This window comes from Schistocerca piceifrons, chromosome 9, assembly GCF_021461385.2.
Source record: "Schistocerca piceifrons isolate TAMUIC-IGC-003096 chromosome 9, iqSchPice1.1, whole genome shotgun sequence".
Taxonomy (NCBI): Eukaryota; Metazoa; Arthropoda; class Insecta; order Orthoptera; family Acrididae; genus Schistocerca; species Schistocerca piceifrons.
Window position 1 is genome coordinate 137,567,069 of NC_060146.1, and position 18,729 is coordinate 137,585,797.

The 18,729-nt window shown below is 38.5% G+C and overlaps 1 protein-coding gene across 1 annotated transcript in view; it reads left to right on the plus strand.

The window, feature by feature from the left end:
- The window catches only part of LOC124717212 (peroxidase-like), a 216,143-nt gene that overhangs the window by 167,901 nt on the left and 29,513 nt on the right, over positions 1-18,729 (plus strand). Inside the window, exons 7-9 of the mRNA XM_047243999.1 lie at positions 3,196-3,391; positions 6,463-6,660; positions 10,616-10,763. Coding sequence (XP_047099955.1) covers positions 3,196-3,391; positions 6,463-6,660; positions 10,616-10,763 — 542 coding nt within the window. The remainder of the gene's footprint in view (positions 1-3,195; positions 3,392-6,462; positions 6,661-10,615; positions 10,764-18,729) is intronic.

An 18,729-nucleotide genomic window follows, 5' to 3' on the forward strand; every position in this document is an offset into this window, starting at 1 on the left:
TTTATCCATCAGTGTGTATGAGCAGAACTAGGGAGCAAAGTGCCACTGCACCTTTTCTTTATATTAAATCTGGTAGTTTTATTGTTTGGATTATAATAAATTATGTTTTGTAAAGCTGAATTTCAGAAGGCCCCCCCCATGAACCATGGACCTTGCCATTGGTGGGGAGGCTTGCGTGCTTCAGCGATACAGATAACCGTACTGTAGGTGCAACCACAATGGAGAGGCCAGACAAACGTGTGGTTCCTGAAGAGGGGCAGCAGCTTTTTCAGTAGTTTCAGGGGCAACAGTCTGGATGATTGACTGATCTGGCCTTGTAACACTAACCAAAACGGCCTTGCTGTGCTGGTACTGTGAATGGCTGAAAGCAAGGGGAAACTTCAGCCGTAATTTTTCCCGAGGGCATGCAGCTTTACAGTACGGTTAAATGATGATGGCGTCCTCTTGGGTAAAATATTGTAAAATAGTCCTCCATTCGGATCTCCAGGTGAGGACTACTCAAGAGGATGTCATTATCAGGAGAAAGAAAACTGACGTTCTACGGATTGGAGTGTGGAATGTCAGATCCCTTAATCGGGCAGGTAGGTTAGAAAATTTAAAAAGGGAAATGGATAGGTTAAAGTTAGATATAGTGGGAATTAGTGAAGTTCGGTGGCAGGAGGAACAAGACTTTTGGCAGGTGAATACAGGGTTATAAATACAAAATCAAATAGGGGTAATGCAGGAGTCGGTTTAATAATGAATAAAAAAATAGGAGTGCAGGTAAGCTACTATCACCAATTTACTATTGGAGGGCAGCGTGGAGGGTAAAAACTGTAGAGGGAGACCAAGAGATGAATACACTAAGCAGATTCAGAAAGATGTAGGTTGCAATAGGTACTGGGAGATGAAGAAGCTTGCACAGGATAGAGTTGCATGGAGAGCTGCATCAAACCAGTCTCAGGACTGAAGGCCACAACAACAACAACAACATTTTGTAAAAAAAATTATTTCTCACTGTATGTTTTTAATCACAAGTTTTCAAAAACTGAAACTTGTGATGGGATAAAGGGCACTGTAAAGTTGAAGAGGAGCATTCTGGCATCTAACATTTCAGAAATTAAGTACTGAGTCAGACTAATTAATTTTTCCCATTTAAAGTGATGATTATTCCTTGTTTTTTGTCCCATAAGTAGGATTTAAGCTATTTTAGAGCACCATCCCTAATTTTCCATATTTATTTACTCTTCATAGACCAAGTCATATCATAACTTTTTGGAAACAACGTGTTGTACACAGTATGTCTCAATTATAGAATCAAAAGCCTTTGTGAGTTCACAGAAGATTAGTGTAACTATATTCTTCCGTTTCTAATGTTTTGATGTTTTCTCTGTCAATGATTTTTGCATCAGTTTAGCTTTTCTCCTCCCAAAAATCAAACTGACTGTTTATGACAACAACTTTGTAACTAAATCATGGTTTGTTTAATAGCAGCTATCTCAGATATTTTTGATGTGCCTGAGAGAAATGAAATAATGTGTTAATTTCCCATTCTCTTAATCCTTTCTTATGTGTTATTAAGCTGGGTACTGCTTTCATAATTTTCTTGGGTATTCTATTCCAATTCACATAGTTTTGTTTTTTAACGGTGATATTGCATTTTCTGCATTCTTAATTGAAATTTTTAGCAGTATTGTAAGGTCTTCAGAATTTCAGAGACCAAAGATATTTAATTAATTATAACATTCTGTTACTCATTCTGTAACAACATTTATAAAGAATACTTTAAGTAGTCTGATATTGGAGTTGAACTTACGACAGTGTTTCCTTCAACCATAATTTTGAAATTTCTTGGTTTGTTTAATAGCAGCTGTTGTGCCTTCTGTAGCTCAACATCTCCTCTATATGATGAGTAGCAATGTATCCTTTAGTTATAAAGTTCAGTCAGTGTTTCTGTTATAACAATGTTATGATGAGGATGAATTTCTACTCACTGTATAGAGGAGGGGGCCAGTGGACAAATACAGCAGTCATGTGTGTGTGTGAGTTGCGCTTGCTTGAGTGTGTGTGCCTGTCTAATTTAGAAGAAGGCCTTTTGGCTGAAAGGTCACATGTTTAGCAGTCTTTCTGTTGTGCCTTCTGTAGCTCAACGTCTCCTCTATATGATGAGTAGCAATGTATCCTTTTCACAATATTGTCATATTTGTTGTATCTGTAATTAGAGAAACAATAAATAACGATTGGTGTGAGTTCCAAATTCTGTTTATTGCTAACAGTTCCACAATAACAACACAACTTGGTGCTTGATCAAGAGCAGCAACTGGGCTGCAGAGTCCAAGTCTGGTATGGTAAACAGTCGTAGTGTAGAGTCGTTCCGGGGTGTGATGTCGACATAGCACGTAGGTAGGCCAACACGAGACTGCCAGGCGTGGCGGCGTATACAGCTATATAGGGCGAGTGGCGGAGGAATATGCCCACTGTACCCGAGTCCGCTTGTTGTGTCCTGTTATTGGCAGCATGGTTTCACGTAACTGTCTCTCGGGAGGACGCTGGCTGAGGTTGCCCTGACAGCGTGGAGGCACTCAGTGTGTGAGGCCCGCACCTGCGCTGTACAGCTATGCAGAGCTGCACATAAGTGGGGCGTGCCAGCCGTTGGCTGTATGACGTAAAGACTGCGACCACACAGCTGCAGGCGCCACAGAGTGGACATTGACTATACCACAATTATTATTCCATCCTGGATTTTCTGGTGTTTCTGTTCTACTTTTCTACATAGTGTAGGTGCCATTTCTGTACTCCGGAAATTTTTATGCCCTTGCTGATCCACTGCAATTAATTTTTCACTTTATTGCAGAAGTTTCTAGGTGAAAACATCTCACTGAAGACATCTAGAATGTTGTTAAAGAATTTTTCATAATTTTTATTGCTTCAGATAGTCACCAAAAATGCTGTTCTAACACATTTGGCATATAAATACAAATAAAAGAAGTTTTCATTAACAAAGATCCTTTTCATGTCAGTTTTCCTAACTGAAATGTTCCTACAAATTTTACTGCAGTTTAACTAATAATGCAAAACATCCTGAGAGTCCTAAATTGAAACAAAATTTACATACTCAGTTAGTTAAAATGTTATCAATACAGGTGCCAACTGAATGTTTCCTCTGGAAGGTTTAGAGAAATTTAGATTAAAACAAAACATCACCATCTGTTACAGATTAATTCTGAAAATCACTTCATTGATGCTTCTTTCACGTATGGGGCTAAACAGGAGCGAGCATATAACTTAAGAAAATTTGAAGGTGGGAAGCTTATTGAACAAGTCCTTCCTGACGGCAGAAAGGTGTTGCCTCAAGTGCCTAACTCAATGGTATCTTGTAGCCTGCCATCAAATAGGACATGCTTCATTGCAGGTACATAATTTTATGTATCATATATTTTTAAAGGGCATTTTTGTATATGAACAAGTGTTATTCAGTGATATTTCTGTCTGTGGGAAGCAATGTTTTGCTATGACTGTGAGGAGGTACCTATAAAAAGTAGAATTATTTTGAAAAGTTATTTATTTTCAAAACAATTTTATCCCATTCAAAATACTCTGCATTACAACTAATACATTTGTCCCACTGGTGCTTCCACAGTTCAAAACTTTTTTTTATCATCTTTGGAAATGGCTGACAGCACCTCCCTCATCTTTTTCTTGAATTTTTCAGTGTTATCAAATCAGTTCTTTTCATGCCCATTTCCTTGTGTGGAAATAAAGAAAAGGTGTTTGGAGCCAGGTCAGGCGAGTAAGGTGTGTGGGGCACTATAACCATGCCATTTTTAGCCAAAAACTATCTAACAGAGATGACTGTGTGTGCAGGTGCGTTGTCATGGTGGAAGAATCAGTCTTCTGTCTGCCATAAATTGAGTCTTTTTTTATGAGCACTGTTGCATAATCTTTTTAAAACTTCCAAATAAAAGGTTGACTGCCAGTCTGACCTGCAGGAACAGACTCTGAATGAGCTGTGTGCCCTTGGCATAAAAAAGCAAATCAGCATGGCTTTGATGTTTGATCTGACTTGACGACATTTTTTTGGATGGGGTGATGATGACATCTTGTATTGGCTTGACTGTTGCTTTGTTTCTGGGTCATAGCCATAGTACCATGACTCATCACCAGTGACAGAAAATCTGGATCAGTTTCAAACTGTTGTTTCAAAGCACTTGTTTTGACCCAATGTTCCTTTTGACTGTCAGTCATTACCTGAGGAACAAACTTGGCAGCAACCCTTTTTGTTCCAAAATTTTCCATTAAAATTCACTGAACTGAGCTCCAAGAGAACTCACTAATCTCTGAAAGTTCATCAATTGTCTGTCGACATCTGTGAGCACAAGCTCTCAAATTTTTTCAATTTTTTTCATTGATTCTGGCAGTTGATGGACATCCAGTATAAGGTTTGTTATCAATCAACATGTCCCCATTTTTAAATTGAGCAAACTACACGGTGACACAGAGTAATGGAAATGTTTGAAATGAGTAGTGGCAGCAATGGAGAGGTGGCAGCACTATGGGTTCATGACAGTCAGCGAGTAAACAGTCCGCCATTTCAGTAATCATGGATTAGTGGAATGGACAATAGCATGCATTAGCCATAAAAATGTTTTATAAAAACAATGATACTTTGGTAGCACCACAGAGGGAGTTTTGATTTTTTTATAATTTAGGATGTCATGATGACTTTCCATCAAAACACATGATAAAATGTTGGATTGATAACTTTGAAGAGACTGGATCCGCCCTCAAGAATAAACAAACATGACAACCAAGAAGTGTACATTCTCTAGTGAACATTGATGTTGTACGCGAGTCTGTCTTACGGAGCCCATAGTGTTCAATTTGTAAACTAGTGGCAGTGGTTGGAATGTCCCAGGAGAGTGTTTGCAGAATTCTTCATCCTGATTTAATATTTCAGCCATACAAACTACAGATGGTGCAACAATTAAAGGACATCAATTACTGGTTATGATTAGGATTCTGTCAACAAATGATAACAAAAATAAACAAAGAAAATGTATTTTTAAACAAGTTGTGGATGTCAGATGACGCACATTTTCATCTCACAGGTTATATGAATAAACAGAACTACCATTACTGGGCAAACACAAATCCTAATGACGTTCATAAGCGCCCTTTACATGCTAGTAAAGTGACAGTATGGTGTGGTGTTTCATCACATGGGATTATCGGACCGTACTTTTTTGCAAATGAACAGGGAAACACATTAACTGTCAATGCCAATCATTATGTGGAGATGTTATGAACTTTCATTACACCTGCATTGAACAACTTTCCAAATGTCCAAGAAGGCTGGTTTCAACAAGACGGAGCGACATCACATACTGCACGGCAGTCGATGGCATATGTGTGAGAATTGTTTGGCAACCGTGTGATCTCACAATTCAATAACATCCCCTGGCACCCTAGATCGCCAGATTTATCCGTTTGTGATTTTTTCTTGCAAATGAACAGGGAAATTGAATTGAAACAGAGAATTCGGGATGCAATTCCCAGTATCAAAGCTGAGATATTGCAGCAGTCAATGAGGAATCTCAACAGCAGATTTCATGAATGTATTTGTACAGAAGGATACCATCTAAAGGACATAATTTTCTTAAAAAAATAATAAATGCCATCAATTTTTCATTAATGGCAAAGTTGTAAGGATTCAATTACTATGAATGCAATTTCTTTTCTTCATCACTTCTAGTTTTGTTGGACTGTGGAAATGTTTCCATTTTTCTGTGTCACCCTGTACTTATACACTTGAGTTTTCCCCATAGCATCATCTTGGTAAGCTGTTATCAACATTAAAATAGTTTCAGCAGCATTTTTACTGAGTAGAAAACATAATTTCACAGCTGCATATTGTTCACTTAAACCTGCCATCATAAAAAATGAAACAAGAACAAAACAGTCACTGCGGATAAAAAGAACAAGCCAGGTTGATAACACAGGTGTCACTGAACTGGCAATGAGCTGCACTATACACACCTAGTGGCAGAAATGTGTACTATACAAGCTCCACCCAAAGCAATGTTTCCCCCCCCCCCCTCCTCATACACAATTTCCTGGTGATAGAGGTGCAAATCAAGGACAAGAAATTAAAAAATATCATTGTATTAAAAACTGAAGTTTAGCACATGTATTCTGTATTTTTTATGTTGCTGCTATGAACATATAAATTTTTGAATTAAATGTGAGTTGGTTTCATGCCTACATTTGGCCTAGTGTACCAAATATGACTCTCAGAATGTGCAATTACCTTATGTGGATACTTCAGTCTTGTACCATAGAGTGAAGCTCACTGGAATAAATGAATATGGACACAGAAAAATTTTACAAAAAACTGGAACAAGCCAACCTTGTTATGTAGTTTAAAATTGTTTTTAGCTTTCCAGTGTCACAGATAAAATGTGGCATGAAATGTTATGTATTCAGGTGATGCCCGTGTGAACCAGAACACCCAGCTGACGATACTGCAAAATTTGTATTTACGAGAACACAACAGGGTGGCTAACAAGTTATCTTCCATGAACCCACACTGGGACGATGAGAAGACATACCAAGAGGCTCGCAGGATCGTTATTGCAGAACACCAACACATAACCTATACGGAATTTGTCTCACAGATTGTGGGTAAGTACTCTCAAAAAGCTGTTATAAGAATTTATTTATTGTTCTTTCAGGTTTGAAACAGAGACTTCTGAGCCTCTATTCATTTGTGGATTGAGGTACCTAAATTCCATCATGAAGGAGGGCCGACTGGGATGTAAAAAGAGTCGAGTTACACATTAACAGTCAGAAGCAGCCACTGCAAACTACTTCTGTGAAGTGTACTGGTGACTAATTACAACTAGTGCCAATATACTCATACTGATAGTGCCTTATAGACAGGGTGTTTGTTTTGACTTGAGACAACTAATATATCTTGAATATATATACTGTATGGAAACATGTTCTAGGTGAAATAATTAATATTAATAAATGGGACACCCTGTCTGTGGTACAACTGGCCACCTCCTAACCCCCCCCCCCCCCTCTCTGCATGACTAGGGTCAACTTTGTATTCTCAAATGGGAACCCCCATTTTTATTGCTAATTTAGAATTTGCATCAAAAAATACAGATGGTTTATTCAAGGCATTGTTTTCCATTTTTGGTAGCTGGTGTCACTGTAATTGACAAATATCAAGTATGCCTGATGTTGCACATTTGATTCTAAACTTCTTTTATGATGCAAATGTGTTCTCATGGTTGATATTTATGTTTGAAATTTACTTTAGTGTTGCAGAATTGGTTGTACAGTACAGTATGGTTAGTTATTTCAGCATCTTATTAGGAACTATGTTTAGTGTTATCTAGGAACAATCATTGATGTAATAGTTTTCTGTTCCCATCAAGATGCTTGATTTTGGTGATTCACTTGCCTCTCCCACTGGGGCTCTTGATTTCGGTGAGTGCCCTGGTATCTCACCACTGGGATGCTGGGTTTTGATGAGCCCCAATGCCTCTCACCATCTCACTATTGGAGTTTTTGATTTTGGTGAGTATTCATGGCAAGTGTGCCTGTCACTATCACTATATGGACATTTTGTCTCATTACAGTAGTTGACATTTGTATTTCATCAATAGCCATATAGCAGCCAGTGTGAGAGTTATGGTAGCAGGATGGAAACACACACTGAAATGTCACCCTGATGGTGGGGTTTGAGTGTGGGCTCTGAAATCAAGCATTCCAGTGGTTTGGGGACTCACCACAATCAATGCCCTAGACAACAGAAGACTGCATTACCATACAAGTAGCTTGTTTGCCAGAAATGGCAGTTTCTAGCCATATTATTTGTACTATACAATAACATCCACAACATCCAAGTCATGTTTGAAGATTAGCATCAAGCATTAGAGCTCAACAGTTTACATTTACATCATTTGTAAATGAAATGCAGAATCAAATGTGTTGATTCTTAATTGAAAAAAGAGGCACACTTTTCTCAATTATTATGAATAGGAAACAATAGTTTGAATAAACTGTAAGCATTTTTGTCATAAAATGCGAATATGCAATAAAAATGGGCAGGTCCCATTTGAAAATACAAACTTGACCCTGTCCACACAGGAGTGCTGGTTAGAAGGTGACCAGCTGTAGCACAGACAGATGTCCCTTTTAATACTGAACTTTTCACCTAGAACATTTCTTTCGTGGAGGGCATCATATTCAAGATATTTAGTTGGCTCGAGTTAAAATAAATACTCTGCATATAAAAACTATGATAGATTGCTGCTTGCCACTTAGAACAGGCATTGTGCAGTGAACAGGCACATTCAAAAATTCTCACTTGACAGCTCCTCCCCCCTTATATGCACGACTGAGCCACACGTAGCCACTGTCGACTTCAGCTGCTGAGGCCAAATTGAGACTGTGGTGAGCAGTGATCTTGCTTTGAGTGGGTACTGGGGATACAGAAGGTGCACTTGTACTGCACTGCTTGTGGTGTGTGCAGGTAGAGAGTAGAGACAAGATGGTGGGCTGCTAGGTGCAACTGTAAGGGGGGGGGGGGGGGGGGGGAGCAGAGAAGGAGAAAGTGCTGTGCAGCTTTGCTGGGAGGGGCAAGAGGAGTGGGGATATGTGTGTGTGAGGCTGGAGTGGGAGCATGGAAGGACAGTTGAGGCCAGAGTGTGTATGGGAATGAAAGATATGTTGCAGGGAGGCTCCCCAACTGTGCAGTTCAGAAAAGCTAATATTGGTATGAAACAGTCCAGTTGGCATTAGCTGTGAGACAGTCTCTGGAGTCAAGCATACACTGTTGCACAGTATGCTTGCTAACTGCCTCTAGCTTAGGTGTGACCATTCATGACAACAGGGAGCTCGTTAGTGCAACACTTGCAGTGGTTGTAGTTATTTTTTGGTGCCTATGACAGGACTGGAGTAGGTGGCAATGAGAGGACATACAGGAAAGGTCTCACATTGAGGTCTGTGAGCTGTGGGGCAAGGGGTTAGGAGCAGAGGTGGAACAGGGACAGACAAGGATATTGTGTAGCTTGTGTGGGTGGCAAAAAACCACAGGGGAGAGGTAGGGAGAACAGTGAGGAGGGTACCTTTTACAGCACACCACGCCACTGTTCCAAGTATATGTGTACCCACTTAAAACTTTATGGGGGTGTCCAGTAAGTAATGCAACACTTTTCATTTTTTTCTTTCATTCTTTTTTTGTTTATGGAAGGGGGGGGGGGGGTTATTCAGGGTTCTGAGGCACCATATTATTCCTCACTCTTTTGGCTACATATTCTTTAACACAATCTCTGTTCAATGTGATGACCGTATGCCACTTTACTGGGAGGACCACTCTGTCCATATGGTAGCACTCTACCAGTCGACATCAGACCAGACAAATTGCTGCATCCATAAGCTCCCCATTATCCATGTTCTGCTTCCCATGGAGTGCACCCTCCATTGGGCCAAACAGATGGAAGTCAGAATATTCGAGATCCGAGTTGCGGGATGGATGAGGAAGACCAGCCCAATGAAGTTTTGTGAGCTCTCCTAGTGTGCAGAACTGGGTGAGGCCTTGCATTGTAATGTAGAAGGAAAAGTTTGTTTGCATTTTTATGGCAATGAACACACTGAGTTCATTTCTTCAATTTTCTGAGGGTAGCACAGTACACTTCTGAGTTGACTGTTGCACCATAAGAGAGGACATCAAACAGAATAACCCCTTCAGAGTCACAGAAGACCATCATCATGATTTTACCAGTTGAGGATGCAGCTTGAACTTTTTCTTCAGTGGAGAGGTGGTGTGGCACCACTCCATGAATTGCTGTTTTGTTTCCAGTTTGACGTGAGGAACCCTTGTTTCATCACCTGTGATGATGTTGACAAAAAATTTTCATCATCCCCATAATGCACAAGCAGTTTTGCCGAGATGGTCCTTCATTGATGTTTACGGTCTTTGTTAGGTGATGAGTAACCCAGTGGGCACACTCCTGTGAGTATCCCAACTGGTGGACCAGTGTGTCAGCACTACCAAGAGAGATGTCCAGTTGAGCAGTGAGGTGTTTGATCCATGAATTACCTCAGATGAGAGTATCTGCATGTTCCAACACTGCGCGAGCCACAGCTGTGTGCAGTCAACCAGCACATGGGAGGTCAGACAGGTCTGTGCGGCCCTGTTGCGATGGTCACAGACGCCTCGGCCAGAGACTCACCGTGCTTTTGTTCACTGCCTGGTCTCTGTAGACACTGTGCAAGCACCTATGAATATCTATGATGCTCTAATTGTCTGCCAAAAGAAACTCAATTACAGCTCTCTGTTTGGGATGCACCTCCATTACAGACACTATTCAGAAGGCTACGTATAGTGCCACCACCTATCGGAACTTCATGAAATTATAAGGCCTGAAGTGGAAATGTTACGTAGTGTAAACTCTGCACTTTTCAACTGAAATTGGTTGAGAAAAAAAATGTGTTGTATTACTCACTGAATGACCCTCGCAATATACTGCACATTATTTGCTCATTTAAAAAACATATAGGCTTAACACCTTTTCCAATTTTAGATGATGATTCTGCAGAACCATTTATCTTTTGTTTGCAGTTACTGAATTGTTAGACAAGTTCCCTATAGAGTCAAACCAAACAGGATATAGCAACTGTTACAAGGAGGACTTGAGACCAGCTACACTTGCCGAGTTCACAGAGGCAGTTTTCAGGATGTTTCATGGGACCGCTCAGGGTGACTTGCTGTAAGTAACAGTTGACTTCGTGCAAGAGAGATTATAAATTTAACTCATTTCATCTAAATCATGTGGCACAAATTTTATCAGTTCTCCAAAACTGTGTTCTGAAAAACCTGACGGTTTCCCTTGACACCATAAGAGATCTGTAAAAAGTGTAGCAAGAAAATTTGTCACATGATATTGTACTAGAAACTGGGCTTCCATGTATTTGTAAACTGAATATGTAGGATCCTGTATCTAGTGTCAGTTGAATTAAAAACTTTCTGAGTGTACTTCTGCATTGTCATATAAATGCTTAAAATACTAGAATACTAAAATAACTTAACACACAACAGAGCACAAAATACGAAAATATCAGGCAATATTCAGAACAGGTGTTTCATATCCAGACCAAATCTTGAACCTAAAGCTAACCATAAGAAATCAGAGATTTTGTACGAAAAATTTATTCTGTAAATCTGTTGGTTTCAAAAACGTCTATGACTCAGTTGAACAAGAAGCACTGTTCCAAATATTAAAGAAACAAGGTCTAGAACGGACACTGACAGATACAAAGATAAAATTAAATTTATGGGGCAATTCTCAGATCCTTTTGAAATTAACACAGGAGTAAGACAAGGAGACTGATTTTCTTCATTACTGTCCAACTGTCTTCTTGACAAAGTGATACAAGAATGGTGCAAACAGAAAACAGTCCTCAGAATTGACTAACAAATCACTTTAGGCAGAACTAGGCTATCTATAGACTGCCCAGCTTTTTCAAATGATCTATCAATACTAATTCAAGACATTTCATTGCCCTAAAATGAGAATGAACTCTTGAAAGTACTGTAGAAAAAATCTGTTTGCAAACATCTTTCGAAGAGACGGAGCACATGACCTGCAACAAACAAGCACCAAAATTCATGGAGATGAAATATGGCAAAATGTAATGAGTTCTACAGTTTAAATTTTTTTGTGAAACCACCCAGGAAAACTGAATCAAAACAAAATCAAATGAAATTACATTCCAAATACGTAAATTGCATACTGACCTAAAAAAAAATAAAAAAATAAAAAAATAATAAAAAACTAGAAATGTCTCTCCAAGCATATAAAACTAAGACATTACAATATGGTAATGCCTCTATGTATCAGTAAAACTAATTTTGAACATGAAAACTGATAATGAAAAAATTGAGAAATATGCATGATAAGTCATAAGAAAAATTCTAGACCCAAAGCTTATAGATAAACAACACCAACTCAGAAGCAATCAGGAACTCAAACAAAACGCAAACATCCATGGCAATGTTACAAAGTGCAGGTTAAGATTCTATGGACACATTAAATAAATGAACGCAGACAGACTTACAATAGTTGATTCTTCTCTCTCTCTCTCTCTCTCTCTCTCTCTCTCTCTCTCTCTCTCTCTCTCTCTCTCTCTCCCTCCTTCTTCTTCTTCTTCTCTTTTTTTTTTGTTCAACAAGAGCAAAGCCATCATGCACATGATCAAAAGTGATCTGAAACTGGCAGAAATTACTCCATAAGATGCTCAAACTCAAAATCTCCTGGTCCAAAGTTCACAAATGGGAAGTTGATCAAGGGGAAAAACCAAAGAGGAAGACTGGAACAATAAGATCTGAAGAGAGAAAGGAAGCCAATGGAAGAGAATGACAGAAAAATGGGCACAGAGGAAGGCAAATACCTAACTGTAAGCACTTTGTGTGGCCCTAATGGGCTTATTCACAAATAATGATAATTGTAGTAGTAGTAGCAGTAGTAGTAGTAATAGTACGATTCAGAAAGTATATACATTGTGATCATTAACAGTATAATTTGTAGTTAGTGGCATAGGATGCTTGAGTTTTATTTATTTATTATTTCTGTATATCATACTTTTTTTACAGGAAAGCACAACATAGTATAAGACAAGTCAATTAAAAATTATGGTAAGATGGTGGTGGTGTACATACTTTGCATAGCAGAGTACATATAGGAGATATAAACAAAAACATAAAGCTACAAGATACATTAGTTTAAATTATTTTACTAAGTAAAAATACACAGAAATGAATAACAAATGAAAATTTACATTGATAAGAAATATTGCACGTGTTTTTCATAGTTATAATTATTAAGAACATTCCATACAGATGGGTCCCTACTGGAGATTACATTTGTATTGTCAAATTCTGTTCATGTAGTGAACACAAACATAAAAATTATGTGCTGTACATAATAGTTAAAACAGAATCCAGCTTATTACAAGTAATTAAAGAATGTACAGAATAGAACTACCAACGCAGTAATAATTCCTTTAATTTAATTCTCTTTTTTTTATTTTTGTTTATTTTGTTGTTTAATGGGAGGTGGTTGAATATTTTATGCCCTTACCTCATTACCATATAATTTTGTGATGTGAGCTATAATTTGTAACTAGGTTTTATTTCTGGTATCATGTGTGTGGTGGTCTACATGTCTGTGGAGGGATTTCAAGCACGATACTGTAAAATAAGCCAATTCCATTACATAGAAACATGGCAGTCATTAGAGAAACGCCTTTTTTTGAATCCTTCAGTGTCCAGAACTTCTGCAGAGTGATGTGAGCACAGTCACGATTCTTGTAATACAGCTTTACAAGCAGAGCCCGATCCTGCATTGAGACAGTCATGGTGAACATCACAGGTGTGAAAGGAGGAAAAGCCGTGTACCCAGCGTGTTTATATCAACATCAATTGGTTATGCACGTGACAGGTGTTTCCATTTATATCTTCTGACACATATAGCACCATCTATTGATCAATTTTCACACTATTCTTTTTCTCCTACCACACATTTTTCCCCTTCTCCGATAACATTCTGTTGCAATTTGACATCATTCTGACCAGTAGTGTTATTCATACAGCATTCTGAAAGTTTAACTTTAATTATAGTCACCATGTACTTTGGGCAATTATGAAATAAGCAGCAGGATATCATACCAAGCCCTGCAGAATAAATCTTTATAATGTCTTTCCTTATAATGCCTTCAAATTCACATGGTGTAGTAGCATATTGGAAAAAGGAGTTAAAAGGGGTATTGTTTTTGGGAAGAAAGTGTGCAGTGTTTGGAGAGTTGGTCAGGAGATTCGTGGAAATTTCTGAAAAATACCTATTAAATTTATTAGTCATTTTATATACATGTTGTGTCTTGGAAGTTTTGTGTGATCAAAGTAATCCACACTTTTTATTGCTGATACAAAATAAATTGTGCTCCAGATATAAAATGAAACATTGCAATGCCAGAGGAAGAATGCATGAAAGTATTGAAAAGCAAGTAACTCTTGGTGTGTTGCGGTAAGACAATAACATCTTTAAAAGTGCAGAGCTATCTTTGCTTTTTAAGGATTTCCTGTTGTAGTAATTATTACTAAGCTCTCAGCCTTTTAATTTGATGCTACTGCAGGACTTAGATATGCACCTCAGCGGTTGACCCTTTTTTTTATTTCTAAAAAAAAGTGAAGTCATGTTGTATGGCTGATCCATCTGTGAATGTTCTAGTCACAAACCTGTTGAATCATAAGTGGTGCACTAAACTGATGCACAAACTAGGCAATAAAAAATAAACTTCCAATACACCAGTGATACTGTACTACTAAGTGTTCCTCAGGGCCCAGTGCTTTGTCTTTCTCTTTCTTATACAAGATGTCCCAGGAGTAATGGTCAATATTCAGGGATATGACAGGAATGTTCATTTGAAGCAAAAATGTGCAATATATGCCGGCTTTAAAATGCATACCTTAAAAGCTATCAGCATGGCTGATGTAGGAGTCTCCTGCCTAACACTGGAGGACATTGCCCACTTATCTACTATGCAACAAAAAAGTGCCAGGTATTTAAAATTAACACTTTAGTGTACAATGGCTGAAAGTGGAAGAAAAACTCCAGGGAGTGCCATAAGGTGCACTACTGTGGAAAACAAGCTCTTAAGGTATGCATTTCATAGCTCATGTTTACTAGACAATTCTTTTCCTTTTTTTGCTCTGTACTACGCCCTGTCAAAATATGCAAAACAAAGAACTTGCAGCAGAAGAGACTTGTTAGTAGTGGCTTACATCTCCTTAGCCAATTCACAAAGATAATTCTCAGCCAAATATTAAAAACACTATAGGCTACTGTGGAATAAGTTACTGCTTTCTTAATTATGGCATCAAACTATGGGGTTGTGCAGTTGATTTTCACTTGAACAGGATGTTGCTGTTACAGAAAAGAGCAATAAGACTTATCCAAGGGATAGGTCATAGATCTTCATACTCTGAAGTGTTTGTGCATCACAAATACCTGACAATATATTCGTTATCTACATTTACATCTATACTCTGCAAACTACCCAGAGGCACATGGCAGAGGGTACATCCCATTGTACTAGTTATTAGGGTTTCTTCCTGTTACATTCATGTATGGAAGAATGACTTTTTGAATGCCTCTGTGCGTGCAGTAATTATTCTAATCTTATCCTCACAAGCCCTATGTGATCAATATGTAGGGGGTTGTAGTACATTCCTAGAGTAACCATTTAAAGTCAGTTATTGAAACTTTGTTAATAGACTTTCTCTGGATAGTTTACATCTATCTTTAAGAGTATGAAGTTCCTTCAGTGTATCTGTGGCACTCTCCCATGGATTAAACAAACCTGTGGCCATTCGTACTGCCCTTCTCTGCATACATTCATTATTTTCTGCTAGTTCTAGCTGGTGTGGATCCCACACACTTGAGTAATATTCTAGAACTGGTTGCATGAGTGATTTGTAAGCAATCTCCTTTGTAGAATGATTGCACATTCCAGTATTCTATCAATAAACTGGAACCTACAACTGCTTTACCCATGACTGAACCTATGTGATAATTTCATTTCATATCCCTACAAAGCATTACACACAAGTATTTGGATGAGCTGGCTGATTCAAACAGTGACTCATAGGATACTACTCTTTTTTTTCCATTTTGTTTTTTGTTTTTTTTTTTTTCATTTTGTGAAGTGCACAATTTTACATTTCCGAATATCAATGAAATTGAGTCAAATGATTTTCAGAAATCAATAAATGCACCATCTACCAGATTATCTTGATCCAAAACTTTCAGTATGTCATGTGAGAAAAATGTGATTTAAGTTTTCCCTTATTCCACCTCAGTTACACTATGTCGGCGATTGCTGCGGAAACACTGTCTCCACATACATGTACACCATAATTACTCTACCATGCAAACATTGGGGTTACACTCATCTGGAATGAGACATTGCCATGGGTCCACTGGGGGCCAAACTGCACAATAACCCTGGGTTCGGTGTGGATCAGTGATGGGGTGAGTGGACTGCTGTAGCCTGTAGTGGGGTTGTATATCACTGAGGGCTGTGGCGGGGATGATGCCTCTCCGTCGTTTCTAGGTCCCCAGTTCAATACATACATATATACAAACTAAGTATCGCAGGTGGGCATAAAATTGTCATTGGATCCTTTTATTGACCATCAGACACATATCTTGATGTAATTGAAAGCCTTAGAAGAAGCTTCAGTTTGCTTTTGTGTTAGTTCTGTCATCATACAGTAGCCATCAGAGAAGTCATACAGTAGCCATCAGAGAAGTCTTTATCATCCAATAATCATTTTAATCAACTGGGAAAATTAGTTTTGTTAATGTTGGACATGACAAGATATCCTGTGAAACATTACTAAGTACCATCTATGAAAACAACCTAGAGCAGATGGCTTGGAACCCCATTCATGATGGAAATATGTTAAACCCAATGACAACAAATAAACCTGCTCTCTTTGGTGATGTGAACAATGAACATTGAAGCAGGTATCAGTGACCACGAGGCACTTGTAGCAACAATGAAGCAAAAGATATATATATTCAGTAAGCCAGATAAACTACAATAGTGTCATATCTCAATGAGGAACTTTAAGCTTTTAGCACAGGAGACAACCATGTAAAGGTACTATGGCACAAGTTTACGAGAACAGTTTACCCTGCATTGGATCAATATCAACTTGGTAGAACAGTTCATAATGGGAGAAACACTCTATGTAAAAAACCTTCTAAAGAAACACAGATTAATGCATAATACGTGTGAAACAAATCATAGGGCTAAAAACATTTGACTCTCCGCCCCCGGTAGCTGAGTGGTCAGCGCGACAGGCTGTCAATCCTAAGGGCCTGGGTTTGATTCCCGGCTGGGTCGGAGATTTTCTCCACTCAGGGACTGGGTGTTGTGCTGTCCTAATCATCATCATTTCATCCCCACCGATGCGCAAGTCGCCGAAGTGGCGTCAAATCGAAAGACTTGCACCAGGCGAGAGGTCTACCCAACGGGAGGCTCTCATCAAACGCCATTTAATTTTTACTGTCAAGAGAGGACTGCCAGAATCCTTCAGTGATAAATGTAGCAGAATACTGTCAAATGATCTTTTACAAAACCTAAAGAAATTCTGGGTGTACATAAAGGCTGTTAGTGGCACCAAAGTTAGTGTCCATTCGCTCTCAGATAAAATAGGAACTTAAAATGAGCAAAGCAGAAGCTGAAATGTTTCATTCCATTTTAAAATGTTCCTTCATAAAAGAAAACCCAGGAGAATTGACCAGGTTGAATCCTCGTACCACTGAGAATCTCCAGGGAGATCATGGGAGTCCCTATGAAATTCTGTACCGATTTTTCAGCAGAGTTATCCCCTCTGTTAACTGTAATCTATCATAGATCCCTCAAACAAAAAACCATGCCCAATTGTTGGAAGGGAGCACAGACCACACTTGTCTCCAAGAAGGGTAGTAGAAGTGACCCACTAAACTACCATTCAATATCCTTGGCATTAATTTGTTGCAAAATTTTAGAACATATTCTGAGCACAAATCTAATGAGGTATCTTAGGCAGAATGACCTCCTTCATTCCAACTAGCAGAGATTCAGAAAACATCAGTCATTGAAACTCAGTTCACACTAATTTTCACATATGACATACTGAATACTTTGGATCAAGGTAGTCAGGTAGATGCCGTATTTTTCAATTTCCGAAAAACATTTAACTCAGTGCCACATCTGCTCTTATTATCAAAAGTACAATCTATCACATGGGATTATTTAGTGAAATTTCTAACTGGCTTAAGGTTTTTTTTGTAGAAAGCATGAAGGAAGTTATGTTGGGTGGAGAGTCATTGACAGATCCAGAAGTAGCTTCAGGTATGCTCCAGGGAAGTATGTTGTGGCTCTTGCTGTTTTGGTAACCTCAAATTTTTCACAGATGACGAAGTTATCTGTAATGAAGTACTGTCTGAGTGAAGCTGCGTAAATATTTAGCCAGATCTCGATAAGATTTCAGAGTGGTGAAAAGATTGATAGCCCACTTTAAATGCAGAGAAATGTAAAATTGTGCACTTAAAAAACTGAAAAAAAAATCTGTCCTATGACTATAACGTCAATGAGTCACAGTAGGAAATGGCCAACCTATAAAAATACCTGAGTGTACTTTGTGCAGATATAAAAAGGAACAATCATGTAGGGTTAGTTTTCTGTGAAGCAGGTGACAGACTTCACTTTACTGATAGAAAACTGGGGAAATACAATCAGTCTACAAAGGAGATGGCTTACAGATCACTTTTGTGACCCATGCCAGAATATTGTTCAAGTGTGTGGGATCTGTACAAAATAGGGCTAGCAAGGCATGTTGAATCTATATAGAGAAGAGCAGTACAAACAGTCACAGACTTGTTTGAACTGTGGGAGAGTTTTGCAGAGATACTGAAGAAACCAACCTGGCGGGTTCTTGAACATGGACATAAAGTGTCCCCAGAAAGCTTATTTACAAAATTTCAAGAACCACTTTTAAAAGATGAGTCTGGGAATATATTACAATCCCCTGTGTATCACTCCTGTAGGGACCATGAGGACAGTATTAGATTAATTACAGCAAGCACAGTGATATTTAAACAATCATTCTTCCCACATGCCATGCAA